Below are 18,925 nucleotides of genomic sequence, written 5' to 3' on the forward strand. Positions count from 1 at the left end.
TTTATGCGTTACATTGAGAGAAGGAGACATAGCTGCAGACATGAAAGTCTCAAGCAAACCTAGTTTGTTCCCTACCACTTGATACACCAAGGTTCATCGTTCAAGTAGGTGCATAAGACATAAACAAATCCTGATACCCACACCAATTTCTTTTTTTATTAAATATTATAAGATACACAAATGAGCAGAACAACACCAGAGTAATGGCTGAATGAAGGTTGTATCTAGGGATGCTTCTGGAGTTACGATGCGTGAACATATATATTATATACGATGCGTGAACGTATATATTTTTTTGTATTAGTGCAGTATTTGTTGCTTTGACAACCGTGGTCATGAAGACCTTTGAAAGACTGGTCCTGGCCCATCTAAGGGACATCACAGGTCTCCAAGTGGATCCCCTTCAATTCGCCTACCTAGTTTTGCTTTCATCAGCAATGGTGATGAGTCTTCATACAGACGGGATGTGGAACAGCTGGTCCTCCAGTACAGTCAGAACAATCTTGAGCTAAATACTCTGAAATCGGTGGAGATGACAGTGGATTTCAGGAGGAAGCCCCCCAATACTGCCCCCCTCTTCATTTTTAACAATGCCATATCAATGGTGGACATGTTTAAGCTCCTAGGAACTACAATTTCTCAGGACTTAAAATGGAAAACCAACATGGTGTCCATCACAAAAAAAGGCCCAGCAGAGGATGCACCTCTTATACCAGCTGAGGAAGCTCAACATGCTACAGGAGGTGCTGATGCAGTTCTACATGAGTGTGTACTCAGCTCCTCCATCACAGTCTGGTTTGGATCAGCAACCAAACAAGAAAAGAGCAGGATGCACTATATAGTCAGGTCTGCAGAAAAGGTCATTGGTTCCAGACTGCCCTGCCTCTAGGGCCTGTACTGCTCCAGAATCAGGAGATGGGCAGGGAAATCTTAACAGCCCTCTCACCCAAGCCACAGCTTTTCTCAACTCCTCCCATCCGGCAGGCCCTACAGATCGCTGTGCGCCAAGAACAACAAGACATAAAAACACTTCCTTTCTCAGGCTGTTATGTCCATGAGCAGCTGAGTGTTGTTAGTGTTTACATTTTCTGTGCAATACCTTCTCTGTGCAATACTTTTTCCCTCCAACTTATTCTATTCCCTTCTTCATTATTTATTATTTGATCCCTCATTATTTACGTATGTTTATATGTGTGTATATGGGGTTTTTTTGTTCATAAGACGAGCCATTTGGAACAGAGGGAAAATTCCTCGTACTTGGCAAAATAAAGTTGATTCTGATCTGGCACGGAAAGAATACACAGCTACAGCACTATATACACCAAAAAAGTAGTTAAGGTTCAGGCAGCACTCCGAGACCCTGACAGGGAGCTGCCCTTCACTAGCTATGGAAAAGTTTTATTTTTAATACCGTTTGTACGGTTTAGTTCTTCGGGTCTTTAGTGTGAGGGTTTTAACTTGTCTTTTAAGGTTTCGTTATCCCGTACGTACGCATGATTTTTGGGCTTGTTCAGCTTAGGGGCTGTTGTGCGCATTTTACTGTACGCATGACGCGTTTGTAACTGTTTATTTACTAAATAATAACTTTTAAATTCTTCGAAGTGATGAATGGAGCGCCGTGTTGGATAGGTTGAGGTACCACACATCGTTTTGTCCTTATACGGCGCCCATTGTGCTGTTTCCTCGCGCCGCCTCCTGGAGCCCGAGTGGTCGCTGCAGCCCGGAACGCGGGTCTCTGACGGCGTATCCGCGCGCGCGGCTCTCGAGGAGGCGGAGCTCGTTGTTCGGCGAGGCGAACGTTCGCGAAGTCTGAAGTGAAAGGAAATAGAAAAGTTTTTAACCGGTTAAACACCACGTTATTTATTTGCTACCAAACAAAAAGATTATTATAAATATATTGGATACTAGACACTGACCCATCATCTTAAGGAATTTACGACGCTGTTTGTTTTGTGTAATTTTTTTTTGGGTGTTCCACAGGATTTCGAACTGGAAGGTAATTAATTAGAAAGGGAAATCCGTGGTTTCACAACGTAAGGTAAGAAAAAATACATAATGTAGAAAACTCTCGTTTTTTATTGAAGTCGAGTTGAACGTAACTGTTTTTTTCCTCGACTCACTTAAAAAGTTTTGTACGCAACCGCAACGCCTGTGAGAAATGCGCCCAAGACTCATTTCATGATTCTTATCTTTTTTTTGCACCAAACTGTGATTACTACAATCAATAACAGTCTTTTGTTTTCTTTTCTTCACTATTTTTTTCATTTCTCGATTTGGATGTCCCGACATTGGTCAACAACTGCTCTTAAGACTTAAATATCTGCCCAGCCTTACGTTACGTAACCTGCCACAAGTTATTAATTTCCTTTGAGGAAAGCATAATTATGAAGAATGAGAATAATTAATAATGCAGAGTATTACATAATACTGAAAGATTGCGCCACAGTACACATCTACTGCTCCAATCTTATCTACACTTTCTTTAGGGGGTGCTTCAGTTTTTCTTCAACTGCCGTTAAGTTGGTGCCCCCCCCACATGTAGTGTTTACATGGTGCTCTGTTCCAGCTGTGACTCATAATATTTTTACTGTTTATAGAATAGAGTCACAATGATATCTTGGGTTGGCAGCCAGGTTTAAAGTAACATATATTATTCTTTTGTTTTACCTGTTGTCCATGGCGTGAAGATCCTGGACTCACCTGACGAGTTTGTGTCCAGAGCCCTGAGATGGAGCATCCTGCCTCAGAAATGAGTCCCTCTGGGGACAGTAAAGAGGAGGTCACTGACTCAGATAAGAGTTTTAAAAGGTGAGAAAGCAGTTCTGAGAACATTTATCCCTGTTAACTGATAAATAGTTCTGAAAATCAGTGCCCACTTTTCATATACGGTGGTTCCAAAGAAATTGAGACCACAAATCTGTTCATAACCGTATTTCTTTGGAAATCTAATATGACTTGTACTGCAAAGTCACAATTAAGAAATGCTACTAATACAGACATGTTTTGCTCGTTAGGTTCTGTAAAAAAAAAATTGATGAAGCTATACTAAAAATAATTTTAAATACTTTATTTCAACTTATTTACTTATAGTTGGTAACACAGTGGTTAGGGCTGCTGCCTTTAGACCCAAAGACTGCAGGTTTGAATCCCACCTCCAGCAGTAGTACCCTTGAGCTAGAAAATTGTTCTAAATTGCTCCAGTAATAAATAATTGCACTACTATATAAAGTGAGCAGCTGTGAAGCAGCAGAGTGTGGATTTACAGAACTGAAATTTCCCTCCCATGATTAGGAGAAACATAAAGAAAAAGAGATTGACAAAACCAAATGCTAGAAGGGGTCGTGGCGAGGGGGTCTTAGAATATTAAAACTTAAAACTCGGAACGTCTATCTCCAACTAATGAATCACTCCATGTTCTCAGCTTCTCTTTTAATAAGGTCTTTAATTAATTCATCTGGCCACACCTGGTTCTTGTTTCCATCAGCGATCATCTGTCAACCTAGAAGATGGAGGTGTGGCCTGGGCTCCTGCCAGCTGCCACTTTATTTATGATTTGTTCTGGTTCAACCCCAGGTCAGAAGTCATATAAATCTAACACTCAACAATGAGGATGTCTCTTTAATAGTCCAAAGACATGCTGTTGAGGTTTACCCATAGTGTGTGAGTGACAGTGACAGTGTGTTCCAGTCATGTATGGATGAGTGATCCATTGTAAGTAGTGTGCAATACTAGCAGTGTAAGTCACCTTGGTGAATAAGGTGTGTGGGCTGATAACACTGCATAGAGCTCAATGGAAGTCGCTTTGGAGAAAAGCGTCTGCTAAATAAATAAATAAACATAATAGAGACGCTGAGCACTTTGTACCTTTCATACTGCACCACAGTTTATACCATGTGCTGCTACTCTGTGTAAAGCCGTTATTGCAATAGAGGTGACTAAAGAATGTTTCACTTTTACATTTAAATCTTAGTTTAATGGGATTCTTGTTTCTGGTATTTATAAATTTTGTTCGCTGTCGGGGTATCTTTAAGTCTTTCTGTTCATATGCAATATGTGCGTAAAGTGCAATAAAGAGATGTTTTAAAGGTCTGTGATCATGTAATTTACTGTTGAGAGTGAATCCTCCTTAATTCAATTATTAGTAATATAAAATAAAGACTCCAGAGGGAATTCAGAGGGAACATAGTATTTTGCCATGTGCTGTAGATTAGAGGAATTGAAGTGCCTTTTCTTCTTTCTGCACAGTATCCAGGAGGAGAGATTAGTGTCACCTGTACCCAGTTGTATATCCATGAAAAGTAACAACTCAATGCCTGAACCAATCTTCTTTAAGAATACTAAGGTTTCTGCAAGTCAAAGGTAAATGTTCTTCTAAATCTGAGACGACACATTATGTGTATAAAGACACAAGTAACAAAACCTGACAGATTTAACTGAACCTGAAAAATACCTGCCACTTTTTTTCTCAGAATCTAGAACAGATTTATTTCCATGTTTATTTGCTATTTAGATACAAGGAAGAATCCAGTTAGTGGCATTAGTATGATGAAAGGGTTTTTTTGTTCACAGTGTGGAGCAGAAGGGAGCAGTCTCACCTGTACTCAGCTCAACACCTTGTTGTAAAGGTGGGTCAAAAAGTATCTCGCACACTATCGTTAATTTCTCATCCTATTGCAGGGCTTCAGTGGTTCAGAGTCTTTCCCAGAAGAATAGAGCACTAGGGTGGGCTTTGGACCACTAGTACCATGTCAAGGAATAATGGTTTACGAAACTGAGTGAGTGAGTGAGTGAGTGAAAAAGAAGGTTGTAGTAATTAAGAAATGAAAAGGAAATAATCATTCCTACCTCTATTCCAAATGTTAGCTAAAAAAATTTTAAAAATCACAAAATAATTTTAATAATGGCTATTTACCTTTTTTTCAACATGTTACACAAATTTTCTCGTGACATCAAACATAATTTAGTGATTTGGGTTGAACTTGGAATAAATTGGAATTTCTCCACATACAAAATAATCCATCCGGTTTCAATAACTGCCTGTCCTAGGCGGGGTCACAGTGATCTGGAGCATATCCTGGAAGCAGTGGGTGCAAGGCTGAGGTGGGAGTGTTAGGGTTAGGCCCAGAACTGTGTTTTAAAGAATTTTTAAAGTTCTGTTTCAATATCTAGTTTGGCATTGTATTGGATCACGGCAGTCATTATATTTATGCACAACATTTAAGATTTTAAGAACCCACAATCTTCTACAATAAACATTTTATATCTCGAAAAGATATTCTGAGTAATGAGGCTCAAACAACTCAGTTTAGTTCCATACCTATTTTAAGAGCTTGAGACATACTATAAGGAACACATTCAGCTTTCTAGCTCAGAGGCCTACATTTTTAGGGGAAATTTTGTCAAAAAATCTTAAACATTGTCCTGTTATTTGTTTGACCAGATGAAACACTGATTGGATATTGGCAGAAACTGATATCCCGTCTGAAGGAGAAGTCTGAATGTCTGTTTGAAGGCATAGCTAAGCATGGAAATCCAGCCCATCTAAAGGATATTTACACAGAGCTCTACATAACTGAAGGTGGTACTGGTAGGATCAGTGATGAGCATGAAGTGATATACATTGAGAGAGCACTCAAAAAACCAGCTGTGCAAGAAACTACAGTCAAATGCAGTGATATTTTTACACCCTTACATGGAAAAGTAACACATATAAGAACTGTGCTGACACAGGGGATCGCAGGTATTGGAAAAACAGTGTCTGTGCAGAAATTTATTCTTGACTGGGCAGAAGGAAAAGCTAATCAAGACATTAATTTCATATTTCCTCTTCCTTTTCGGGACCTGAATTTGTTAAAGGATAAAGAATTCAGTTTAAAACGGCTGGTTCATTACTTTCTCCCAGAAGTCAAAGAGTTTAGACTCACTCAGCTTTTGAATTCCAAAGTTTTGTTTGTCTTTGATGGTCTGGATGAGTGTCGCCTTCCTCTAGATTTTAAGAACAATGAGATCTGTTCTGATGTGAGAAAGACAACTTCACTGGATGTGTTGTTGACCAACCTCATGAAGGGGAATCTGTTTCCTCCTGCTCTCATCTGGATCACTTCCCGTCCAGCAGCCGCCAGTCAGATCCCTCCTGAGTGTGTCGATCGAGTGACAGAGATACGAGGGTTCAGTGACCCTCAAAAGGATGAATACTTCACAAAGAGATTCAATGATGAGCATCTGGCCATGAGGATCATCACACATGTGAAGTCATCAAGGAGCCTGTACATCATGTGTCACATTCCAGTCTTCTGTTGGATTTCAGCCACTGTTCTTGAGAGGTTCTTTGTTGAGAAACACAATGGAGAAATTCCCAAGACTCTCACTGAGATGTACACACACTTCCTGATCTTTCAGACCAGTTTGAAGAATGAGAAGTATCTGGAAAAACAAGAAATGGACCCTCTGAAGTCTTTAGAATTAGATAAAGAATTTGTTCTGAAACTGGGGAAGTTGGCTTTCAAAAACTTTGATAAAGGCAATCTCATATTTTATGAGGAAGACCTGAAGGAGATTGGGATTGATGTCAATGAAGCTTCGGTGTTTTCTGGAGTGTGTACAGAAGTGTTTAGACAGGAGATTGGGTTGTATGAGGGGAAGGTTTACTGCTTTGTACATCTGAGTGTTCAGGAGTATCTTGCTGCTTTACATAAGTTTCTCTTAAATACTGACCCTAACCTGCTGGAGAGAACAGTAGATGAAGCTTTAGAGAGCAAGAATGGACACTTGGACCTCTACCTCCGTTTCCTTCTTGGCCTTTCAATGGAATTTAGTCAAAAGCTTTTAAAAGGACTACTGTCACAGACAAGGTCTTGTAACATTAAAGAAGTAGTCAAACACATCCGTAAGAAGATCCATGAAAATCTTTCTCCAGAGAAGACAATTTATCTCTTCCACTGTCTGAATGAACTGAATGACAATTCTCTGGTGATTGAAGTCCAGAGTTACCTCAACTCAGGACGTCTTTCAGAAAAGAACATTGGACCCACAGGGTGGTCAGCTCTGGCCTTTGTGTTGATGATGTCAGCAGAGGAACTGGATGGTTTGGATCTGAGAAATTGCACCTTACGTGATGAAGGTCTTCATAGAATGCTACCAGTGATCCAGGTCTCCAGAACTGCTTTGTAAGTCGTCTTATATTTCTGTTTAAAGAAAATGCTTGTAATGTTAAAATAAATTAAAACAATTATACAGTATGGTAAAATGATCTGTTCACATGTTCTGATTCTATCAGTACATACTGAACATATGAGGCTGAAAGTGTCTCTGACTAAGCAGCACATTTCAGGTAGGAACAGGTACAGATATGAACACCTACTTAAGAAGAATACCACTTCAGGCTTGTATTAGTTCTCAACATTTTTAAGGTGTGTGGCTGTTTTTAATCATTAAAATTATTTTTGAATCAGAACTAGAATTACTTTACTAGCCAAGGAATGCTCTATGTAATTATGCATTCATTCACTATTCATAATTGCACACGATGTGACAATGACTGGTAGTACAGATAACTGAGGCTACGAGTCCAGTGTACAGTTATCATGAGATACATAATATATAGATGCTGCCCAATATGAATATTTAACTGTATACATATTTAGCACAAATTTTTCTGCAATAAGACACCTCGTTTTGAGGAGTTCAGTTTTAGGTGATATGTGTCTATCCAGGTACAGATTAGTGCAGTCAGATGTCTGGTTAGAGACACTCTGCTGTGTGACTTGGCGTAACTAGTCACAAAGGGGTGGTTCATACTTTACCTGTCAAATACCAAAAAATTTTACTCTGTTAATGTTTCATGATTGTCAACACAAATGAGGAAAACCTTGTGACATATTCTTCTGTTCTGTTCACTATCCTTACCTGGTGATTTATTATATATTTTCATTCACTGATCATCTTCATCAACACTTCATCACCAACAAGACCTTTTCTTATTTGACAAATGTATGTGATATGCATCCCTATTTTAATGCCATGCCCTTTTCTATTGTTCGTTGACATGTACGTTGCTTTGGGGAAAAATGCCTCCTAAATGAATAAACATAACATATTTTCCTTTCCAGGCTGAACAATTGTTCTCTTACTGTGGGATGTTGTGAGGTTTTGGCCTCAATTCTAAGCTCAGACTTGAACCTGAGAGTATTAGACCTAAGTGACAACAACCTGCAGGATTCAGGAGTGAAACTACTCTCTGCTGGACTCGGGAACCCACAGTGTAAACTGGACACACTGAGGTCAGTATTACTGGGGAATATACACTAATGCAATACTGTTGTTATGATGTAGTCGTCATTCAGTACCATGTCATCCTTGTCAGATTGATTTGTAATCTCTGACAGTCTGTGAGAATGTAATGTTTTATTTTTCCTTTCTCTCTACAGCCTGTGTAACTGCAGAGTCACAGAGGGAGGCCTTGCTTCTCTGGTTTCAGCTCTGTGTTCAAACTCCTCACACCTGAGAGAGCTGGATCTGAACTACAATTGCCCAGGGGACTCAGGGGTGAAGCTGCTCTCTGATCTACTGCAGAACCCCACCTGTAAACTGAAGACACTTGGGTGGGATTTGTTCTGCATTGGAATCAACAATAACTAATTACTGAAATGTGTTTTTAAAATGTACCCATGTCCCTTTGTGCACATTTTCCATTATTTTAACATTTTAATTTTATTAGTTTTCTTTTAACCTTAATAGGCTGAAACATTTTTCTTTTAAAGTGATAATAATGTTTTATTGTTTTCAAACTGGAGATATGTACTGTAACTTAGACACCACTGAAAAACTGAAATAGTTGTTTCTGATTCTGTAATTGTCTGTTTAAGGCTGAAGATGTGTGGACTGACAGAGAAATGCTGTAAGGCTCTGGCCTCAGTTCTTACGTCAAACTCCTCACACCTGAGAGAGCTGGACTTGAGTGACAATGATCTGCAGGACTCAGGAGTGGAACTGCTCTCTACTGGACTGGGGAACAAACAGTGTAAACTGGACACACTGAGGTCAGTACTACTGGGGAACAGACGCCGTAAACTGGAAACAGTGTTTCATGAGTGTAACAATTTATAATGTTAGCATTTAATACTATATGATATTTATCAGAATGATCTGTAACCAGTTTTTAGGGAGAAAAAAGTGCTTTAATTGTCCCTGTCTCTCTACAGACTGTCTGGCTGTTGTGTCACAGAGGTAGGCTGTACTTCTCTGGCTTCAGCTCTGCGTTTGAATCCCTGTTCACACCTGAGAGAGCTGGATCTGAGCTACAATAACCCAGGGGAGTCAGGAGTGAAGCTGCTCTTTGATCTACAGCAAGATCCCACCTGTAAACTTGAGACACTGAAGTAAGTATTGTGTATGTGTTCTGATATTATCACTGTAACTTTGAAAGCATGCCTGTTAAACAATTAATTAACCTTCACGCAGCTACTGGTGTAATGTAATGGAAATGTTTGTATATACAGTATATTTTTAAAAAATTACTTGTAAGGACTTATGTGATGAACATTGGTTGTTCATATAGTGGAAAGAATACTTCAGAATCACGTGTCTGCATTTAAGTTACTCTTTTTGCTAATTTAATGTACACATTCTATTTTCTATGAGATGTACATCGCTTTGGAGAAAAGTGTCTGCTAAATTAATGAATACTTACTAGTTACTACTAATCCTTATTCAGGTGTGTAGAACTTTTTCCACCATATGGATGAATCCATGTGTGAGCACAGTAACTATTACAGGGCTCTTTGTTTCCACACACACTTCATAGACAGCTGGTGTGTGTCTCTTAGTCACTGTGTGTCGTTTTGCGTCTCCTACAGGGTGGACCATGGTGGAGAGTGCAGGATCAGACCAGGACTCCTCAAATGTAAGTGTGTCTGTTTGTTTATAATGCTACTTGTCTTATAGCGTGTTTTGTTTTACTTAAAATTCCAGCAAGTTCTTTCCCCAGTGATTTACTAATTTTTATTGCACTGTGTTTTGTGTATAATACATATACTTTTAACATTAAATGCAAAATAAATGTGTTGAAGTGCAGTTACATGTGATATTGGTGTAAAACTGTCAGTTACCTCAGTCCATGAATGAAACTCTGATTCACTCTTGACTCAGAGTTGCAATGAAGCAAAATGATTTATTGACATTATTGAGAACTCAGCATAAGACATATAAAAAACTCTTATTTTAAATGTTACACGATGGCGCCGCGGATGGCCGCCTCGGTGTGGAGCTCCACAGTTGTTTTACTGTTTTTGTTAGTTTGCCCTGTCTTTAGTTATACTCCGACAATCAGTTTTACCAGGGAAGAACTGCTGAACATTCGGCAGTACACACCACCCGACATTTTACCGGTTTTCGACTTTTCTGACGTTTTGCTGGACATTGTAGTCGGAGGTGCAGCGGCGCTGCTCAAGCGCTCCAAGCGCTCCAAGACGCGCAAGCGCGGAAAGCGAGCCGGCGCGCTTGTCAAGCTCCGAAAGCGCGGCTTTAGAACAGCGCTGCCTAGTATCCATCTGGCGAACCTCCGCTCCTTACCCAACAAAATGGACGAACTTTTCCTCCTGTCCCAAAGAAACAAGGACTTTTTCAACTCTGCTGCTCTGTGTTTCACGGAAACCTGGCTGAATGAAGCCATTTCGGACAGCGCGCTACATCTGCCGGGCTTCCAGCTGTTCAGAGCGGATCGCGACGCGGAATCAGCGGGGAAATCACGTGGCGGTGGGACATGCTTCTACATCAACGAAAGGTGGTGTACAGATGTAACAGCGTTGAAGAAGATGTGCTGTCCCGACCTGGAAGCGCTCTTCATCAACTGCAAGCCCTTCTACTCGCCGCGGGAGTTTTCCTCGTTCATCCTCGTAAGTGTTTACATTCCACCGCAAGCGTGCGTGAACGCAGCGCTTCAGCAGCTGGGCGACCAGATCACTGACACAGAGCAACAACACCCGGACTCTGTTATAATCATTCTCGGGGACTTTAATAAAGCAAATCTCTCCCGTGAACTGCCAAAATACAGACAGCATATTACATGTCCCACCAGAGACAGTAATATTTTGGATCACTGCTACACCACAGTAATGGATGCATACCACTCTGTTCCACGGGCAGCTTTGGGGCTCTCTGATCACTGTCTGGTTCATCTTATACCGACCTACAGGCAGAAACTGAAAACAGCTAAACCTGTAATAAGAACTGTTAAAAGATGGACTGGGGAAGCAGAGCAGGACTTACAAGCCTGCTTCGAGTGCACTGACTGGAGTGTTTTTGAGGCTGCTGCTAGCGATCTGGATGAGCTCACAGACTCTGTAACATCATATGTCAGTTTCTGCGAGGATATGTGCATCCCTACCAGGACTCGTTTAACATACAACAATGACAAACCGTGGTTCACTGCAAAACTCAAACAGCTTCGTCAGGCCAAAGAAGACGCCTACAAGAACGGGGACGGAGTCTTGTATAAACAGGCCAAAAACACTATGGCAAAGGAGATCAGAGTGGCTAAGAGAAACTACTCTGAAAAGCTGAAGAAACAGTTTTCAGCCAACGATCCTGCGTCAGTGTGGAAAGGCATGAAAGACATCACAAATTACAAGACACCACCCCCCGGCACCGTGTCAACTCAACAACTAGCCGACGATTTGAATGAGTTTTATTGCAGGTTTGATAAACCATGCCTCACACCCTACACCCATTCAGACCCTCTCTCCACCAATCACTTAACAACTCAAGTAACCCCCACCTCCCCCCCTCCTGTACCTTTGATCTGCGAAGAGGAGGTGCGTCGGGTCTTCATCAAACAGAAGACAAGGAAAGCACCAGGCCCAGACGGTGTCTCACCGGCCTGCCTAAAAACCTGTGCTGACCAGCTGGCCCCTATCTTCACAAAGATCTTCAACAGATCACTGGAGATGTGCGAAGTTCCTTCCTGCTTCAAACGCTCCACCATCATCCCCATCCCAAAGAAACCCAAGATCACAGGACTTAATGACTACAGACCTGTCGCCTTAACATCTGTGGTCATGAAGTCACTTGAAAAACTGGTGTTGGACTACCTGAAAGACATCACTGGACCCTTGCTGGACCCCCTGCAGTTTGCTTACCGAGCAAACAGGTCTGTGGATGATGCAGTCAACATGGGACTGCACTACATTCTGCAACATCTGGACAAACCAGGGACTTATGTGAGAATCCTGTTCGTGGACTTCAGCTCAGCCTTCAACACCATCATCCCACACCTCCTCCTGTCCAAATTAACCCAACTCTCCGTGCCAACCTCCATCTGTCAGTGGATCACCAACTTTCTGACAGACAGGCAGCAGATAGTGAGGCTGGGAAAATTCTCATCCGAAACTCGCACAATCAGTACTGGAGCCCCCCAGGGATGTGTGCTCTCCCCACTGCTCTTCTCCCTGTACACCAACGACTGCACCGCAAAAGACCCGTCTGTCAAACTCCTGAAGTTTGCAGACGACACCACACTCATCGGCCTCATCCGGAATGGCGACGAGTCTGCCTATAGACAGGAGGTCCAAGAGCTGGCTGTCTGGTGCAGTCATAACAACCTGGAGCTGAACACGCTCAAAACAGTGGAGATGATCGTAGACTTCAGGAGAAACACCTCAGCATTATCCCCACTCACCATCATGAACAGCACTGTGGCAACAGTGGAGTCATTCAGGTTCCTGGGCACTACCATCTCACAGGACCTGAAGTGGGAGTTCCACATAGACTCCATTGTGAAGAAGGCCCAGCAGAGGTTGTACTTCCTTCGTCAGCTGAGGAAGTTCAACCTGCCACAGGAGCTACTGCTGCAATTCTACTCTGCAGTCATTGAGTCCGTCCTCTGCACCTCTATAACTGTCTGGTTCGGCTCAGCTACGAAGTCAGACATCAGAAGACTGCAGCGGATAGTTCGGACTGCCGGAAGAATCATCGGCACATCCCCCCCAGCTCTCCAAGAACTGCACTCGTCCAGAGTCAGTAAAAGGGCGAGCAAAATCATTCTAGACCCCTCACATCCAGGCCACTTCCTCTTCGAACCCTTGCCATCTGGCCGGCGCTACAGAGCACTGTGCACCAGGACAGCCAGGCATAAGAAAAGTTTCTTTCCTCAGGCCATCTACCTCATGAACACCTAAATCTCTCCCCTAGAGAGTAAACCGTGCAATACATAATGCTATTTATATTTATAACTATTTATCACATTTCTCCTACACTCCCTTGCATTTGTATCTAGCGACTATTTTTGTACTATTTTTGTATATTGGGTACTTTATATTTCTTAAATATTTTTTATCCCTTGCTCACATACTCTATCTTCTCATCTGTGTCTTGTCACTGTCATTCTGTCTGTGCTGTGGTAGTTCCTGTCACCAAGACAAATTCCTTGTATGTGCGAACATACTTGGCAATAAAGCTCGTTCTGATTCTGATTCTGATTCTGATTCTAAATGTACATATATGTAGTAAAGATTATTTGTGGTTGTTTCCACCTGAGGGGCTGCAATGGTGCAGCAAGTTGGACTGGGTCCTGCTCTCTGGTGGGTCTGCAGTTTGATCCCTGCTTGGGGTGGTTTGTGATGGACTGGTGTCCCATCCTGGGTGTCTCCCCTCCCCCTCCAGCCTTACACCGTGTGTTACCGGGTCAGGCTCCGGTTCACCGCGAGCCCCCAGCTTGGGACAAATGGTTTTGGTCAGTGTGTGTGTGTGTGTGTGTGTGTGTTTCCATCTGTCCTTGTGCACACTGTCTAGGACAGCTGGTACACTTTTACAGTTTTTGTATAGTTAACGGTAAATACCACTTAAACTTAGTATGAATTAGGGAGATGACTGATATTGGCTATTAATTAATTGGCAATTAAGTGCATGTGGTACTGGTTTGGTCACAAATGTTTTGCAGGTTTGTTAAAGTGAGAAATGAAAGCGATAATGTGAACTGTGTGTTTATATAGGTTATTAGGTGATCTTGAAAAATTTGTAGTTGCAATCTGAAGCTCACTTTAACTTGACCTTCTACTTTTGATATCATGGGGATTCCTGGAAGTTCATGTATAGCCAACTCCGTTCATAGTAGGGAAGTAGGAAATTCCTGGAAGCCTGATTCTCCAGACCGAACTTCATCACCCAAGGTGTAAACATCAACGTGGCTTACTTCTGGGAATCCCTATGATGCTGACAGCAGAAGGTCAAGGTTGTAAGTAAATGGATCTGCCAAATACCAACCTTCTACCTATCAAGGTCACCTGATAACCTATTTAAACACACTGTTGTGCTTCACATCTACTTTTCTCATTCTCGCTATGCTGAAGATGGTGCCTCTTGTGGTACCAAAGCATTCACAACCATACCCACTCAGCACCATGTCCATTTAGTAACCAGTCAATATAAACTTTAACAAGATTGTGGACTATGGACATATTTAACACTTTTTTTTTTTTTTTTAACCAGTTTTTTAACTGTTTCCTCTGCAGACTCCTGTCGGCTCACATTGGACCCCAACACAGCAAACAGACACCTGTACCTGTCTGAGAACAACAGGGTGGTAACATGGAGTGAAAAGGAGTTGCAGCCATATCCTCATCATGCAGACAGATTTGATTGTTGTTCCCAAATTCTGTGTGAAGAGCATCTGTCTGGTCGCTTTTACTGGCAGGTTCAATGGAGTGGAAATAAGGCTCGCATAGGAGTGACTTATAAAGGAATAAATAGGAAAGGAGATGGTGATGAATGCTGGCTTGGATATAATAATAAGTCCTGGAGTCTGTGCTGCTTTGGTGGAAGATACTCTGTCAAACATAATAAGAAACAGACTTCCATACCTGTACCCCCCTTTCACACAGTAGGCGTGTATCTGGATTCGCTGGCTGGCACTCTGTCCTTCTACAGAGTTGCCTCTGGTGAAGTGACCCTCCTGTACCGGTTCACTTCCACATTCACTGAGCCCCTGTATCCTGGGTTTTTGGTTTGGGACACAATGTCCCTGTGTGAACTGGGGCATGGACACACACTTGCGTAGTCTGTGTCAGAAAATCAAACCATAAACTTCATATTTATGTTAGTGTTACTTTGTACTATGTGCATAAAATTTTCTCTGTATTGCAGAAAATATTTATTCCAGTACAATGTATGTTTACTTTCTTAATTATTATTTTACTGATGTTGTATATACAATTCATATGCACTGTGACTTTATGATCATACCAAGATAAGCCTTTATACAGCTACTAATCCTGTATTGTATGTAAATGTTTGTGTACCTTTTTCAAAAAAAAAAAAAAGTAGGAAGGTGTCAGGCACAGGAGACAGGTGAGTAGAGGACTCAGTTGCAGGTTGGTTTTATTCAAGCAACCAGGATTTGAAGGAACAGGACTTTCTGGGTATGACCATCACAAAGCAGGCAAGACCCAAGGGGCAATTTACAAGAATCCACATTGATGCGTGGGCACAGGGCTTCTTTTATCCCGGATCTTCTTAACTGGTCACAGGTGTCTCCGCTTTGCTCGTTCCCAGGGGCGTGACAGAAGGTGATCAGGATTAGTCTGTCCTGAGTTTTATGCACCTACTCCTGTGATGAACATCGGTGCATTAAGTGGAAAGAAACACACACACACACACACACACACACACATTTTCAGAACCGCTTGTCCCATACAGGGTCACGGGGAACCGGAGCCTACCCGGTAACACAGGGCGTAAGGCGGGAGGGGACGCCAGTCCGCCGCAAGGCACCCCAAGCGGGACTCGAACCCCAGACCCACCGGAGAGCAGGACTGTGGCCCAACCCACTGCACCACTGCACCACCACACCCCCTGGAAAGAAACAAACTAGGTTTATTTAAGAATCACATGTCTGCAGCTATGTCTCTCATTTTCCTAATGTAATGCACAAATTGTATTTTCTCTGAGATGTACGTCGCTTTGGAGAAAAGCATCTGCTAAGTGAATAAATGTATTTACTACTATAATAAACACTATAATATCCATATATCAGAATGAGTGTTTTGTTATTGTATATTGTATATAAACACACCAATCTATTTTTAGAGAAGACAGCTCCATTTCTTTTGATGAGAGGGTGTACAGTGAATGGTTTCCTCTGACAGCTGATACAACAGCTTGTCGTATCTCCTGCTGTGACTTGTCTGGATGCTGGATGATCTTCAGAATCAGAACGGGCTTTATTGCCAAGTATGTTCACACATACAAGGAATTTGTCTTGGTGACAGAAACTTCCACAGCACAGACAGAATGACAGTGGCAAGATAGATAAGAAGATAGAGTATGTGAATAAAGGATAAAAAATATATAAAAATATAAAGTACCCAATACACAAAAATAGTCACTAGATATAAATGCAAGGGAGTGTGAGTAAGAGATATGATGTGATAAATAGTTATAAATATAAATAGCGTTGTGTATTGCACTGGTTTACTCTCTAGGGGGGATTTAGCTGTTCATGAGGTAGATGGCCTGAGGAAAGAAACTTTTCTTGTGTCTGGCTGTCCTGGTGCTCAGTGCTCTGTAGCGCCGGCCAGATGGCAAAGGTTCGAAGAGGAAGTGACCTGGATGTGAGGGGTCTAGAATGATTTTGCTAGCCCTTTTACTGACTCTAGACAAGTGCAGTTCTTGGAGAGCTGGGGGGGGTGTGCCAATGATTTTTCCAGCAGTCCGAACTATCTTCAATGCTCCTTCTAAGTTTGCAAGGAACCTTTGTGTTCGGCACCATTATAGTTGAAACTGATTGCATGTTTGAGGACGTCTTTTTCAATGAGTATCAGGGTTCTACCGGAGAGCTTCCTGACTGAGGGGCACCTGCTTGTCCTTGCGTCTTGGGTTATTTTTGAGTTTGTGTTTCAGAGCATCTTTCTTCTTTTATGTCATCTTGTTCACCCAGTGAATTATTGTGGCTTCTAGTGATGTTCCGAGTTGGATTCAGTGTATGGGGTTGCAGTAGGACTAAAACTTATTGTGAGGGTTTCTTAAAAACAACTGCAAGTAGCTTAATGCAAGCTCAATCCTACATCCACCTCCAACGGAACTTCTCTCTTGTCTATAACATGGATGAAGACATACTAAAAACCACAGTTCTGGATGCAGCTACTAAAAGTTGAGGTTTGAGGGCAGTTAGTAGCTTCCATGGTGGCAAATCTTGCATAGGCTTTATCGTGGAACTGAAAAGGAGATTGTGCCCTGTGGTTCAGAATGAACAACATCACGCGGATATTACCCTGATGATAGAAAAGTAGACCAGTTCTCTTTTACCATCTTGTTTGGGGCGGCACGAGAATGAATAGGCCTATGCTAATCCAGTACATTTGTTTTTTTGAACTTGGAAAAGGCATTGTTGCAGCTAATTGGTGTAATTATAATGCCTGTTTTACGGAACTGGACCATGTCTTAGTTTAATCTCTGAGAGATATGTTGATTTGAGTTAAAATCTTCAAAAACTGGCAAAAATTTTTTCCTCAAAGCAAGGTTGCCTGTTTTTGAAGATTTTAACTGGGTTTGAACCAGCGGTCTGCAGTAATAAAGGTGAAACGGAGAGCTTTAAAAACATCCACATTCAACAAACCACTACACATTACTCCACACTTCAAACCCATTAGATATGAGGAAACCCCCGGCCGAGCCCATTTGTGTGGGCTCGATCTCTCCGCGCGGCCAGATTACCGACCGCCCCTAAAGGGAAAAACAGACAGGAATTATGGGAAATCGAGTCTTTTACTCTAGCTACATAACCGCTATTTTGCTGTGTTTTATTTTATATATAAAATGGAATCGATGCTCATATGTTGTGTGCGCCGTATGTTTTGTTAACGGGAGTTTAAGATGGACTAACTTATTCATTTATTTTTAGGAACTCGCGTAGGTGGAGTTGATCGAAAGACGGAATTCCTGTGAAAGAACCCCAACTCCCAGAAGCAAACTCGACTGGACAGACCGCAGGCTCTGTCTATTTTTAGTTCTTTACTCTACTGTCTAACTGATTATTAGATATATAGCAAATGCTTCACTTCTCAGGAAATCTATGTTGCGGTATTAGTATGTATTATAGATTTGTTCCAGTAACACAAGACTTGTAGCGGAAACAAGGAAAGGAGGACAGATGTGAGATGAGAAGAGGCTCGTCGCGCGTTGCCGAACTGAAGACTAAGTCTTGGTTAAGTTAAGGTAAACATAACTAACAATCCAGAATGAAGCAAAACTCTCATTCATGTGTTATGTATAGTACTTGAGTGAAATATTTTTTGTTACGGTGTCATTTAACATTTTTTCGTCGCTGGTTCTTGTCCCAGGGTAGCACAGAGACCGGCTTGAGCAACTTTTTTTATGCAAAAGGAAAATTCTTTTTTCAATTTTGAAAAATACAGAATTATTTTCTATGTTTTCTTTTAGATACTCATCCAACTGTCTAGACCACATTATTATCCTCGCTATTTTCTTTCTTTTTTTACTAAGAAGTTGATTTTTGGAATACGAATTTGTTAAAATTTTCTGAGTTTGAATTTGTTTTCCTTAGTTTGTCAAAATGGAACAAAAAAAAAAAAAAACTGACTGGAATTCACATAAACCACAACAAGTGTAGCTATGTAAATCCACTGATTTTCTTAAGTTAAAGCTGTACATTTGTTCACACGACGTGTTGGGGGAACACGTTTAGCTGAAGCAGCTTAGATCAAAATATGTTTACATCTGTAATTAAAATAATTTCATAATTCTCTATATTCACCAATTAATTAGATTTATCCATCCATCCATCCATCCATCCATCTTCCTCCGCTTATCCGGGGCCGGGTCGCGGGGGCAGCAGTCCAAGCAGAGTCCTCCAGACTTCCCTCTCCCCGCACACCTCCTCCAGCTCCTCTGGGGGAACCCCAAGGCGTTCCCAGGC

General features: G+C 41.6%; 2 protein-coding genes across 2 annotated transcripts in view; one reads left to right on the top strand and one right to left on the bottom strand.

The window, feature by feature from the left end:
- Positions 1–18,925, bottom strand: part of LOC108922356 (tumor necrosis factor receptor superfamily member 5-like) — a 533,457-nt gene that overhangs the window by 139,043 nt on the left and 375,489 nt on the right. The gene's annotated exons all lie outside the window — the stretch shown is intronic.
- Positions 1,782–15,114, top strand: LOC114909301 (NACHT, LRR and PYD domains-containing protein 12-like). Its single transcript, XM_029247584.1, has 11 exons — positions 1,782–2,038; positions 2,688–2,808; positions 4,246–4,359; positions 4,570–4,625; positions 5,441–7,166; positions 8,109–8,279; positions 8,427–8,600; positions 8,865–9,038; positions 9,201–9,377; positions 9,855–9,901; positions 14,505–15,114. Exons 2-11 carry the CDS (start codon positions 2,729–2,731, stop codon positions 15,047–15,049), a joined length of 3,264 nt encoding a protein of 1,087 aa, XP_029103417.1. The 5' UTR covers positions 1,782–2,038; positions 2,688–2,728; the 3' UTR covers positions 15,050–15,114.

Source organism: Scleropages formosus, chromosome 2, assembly GCF_900964775.1.
Source record: "Scleropages formosus chromosome 2, fSclFor1.1, whole genome shotgun sequence".
Lineage (NCBI taxonomy): Eukaryota > Metazoa > Chordata > Actinopteri > Osteoglossiformes > Osteoglossidae > Scleropages > Scleropages formosus.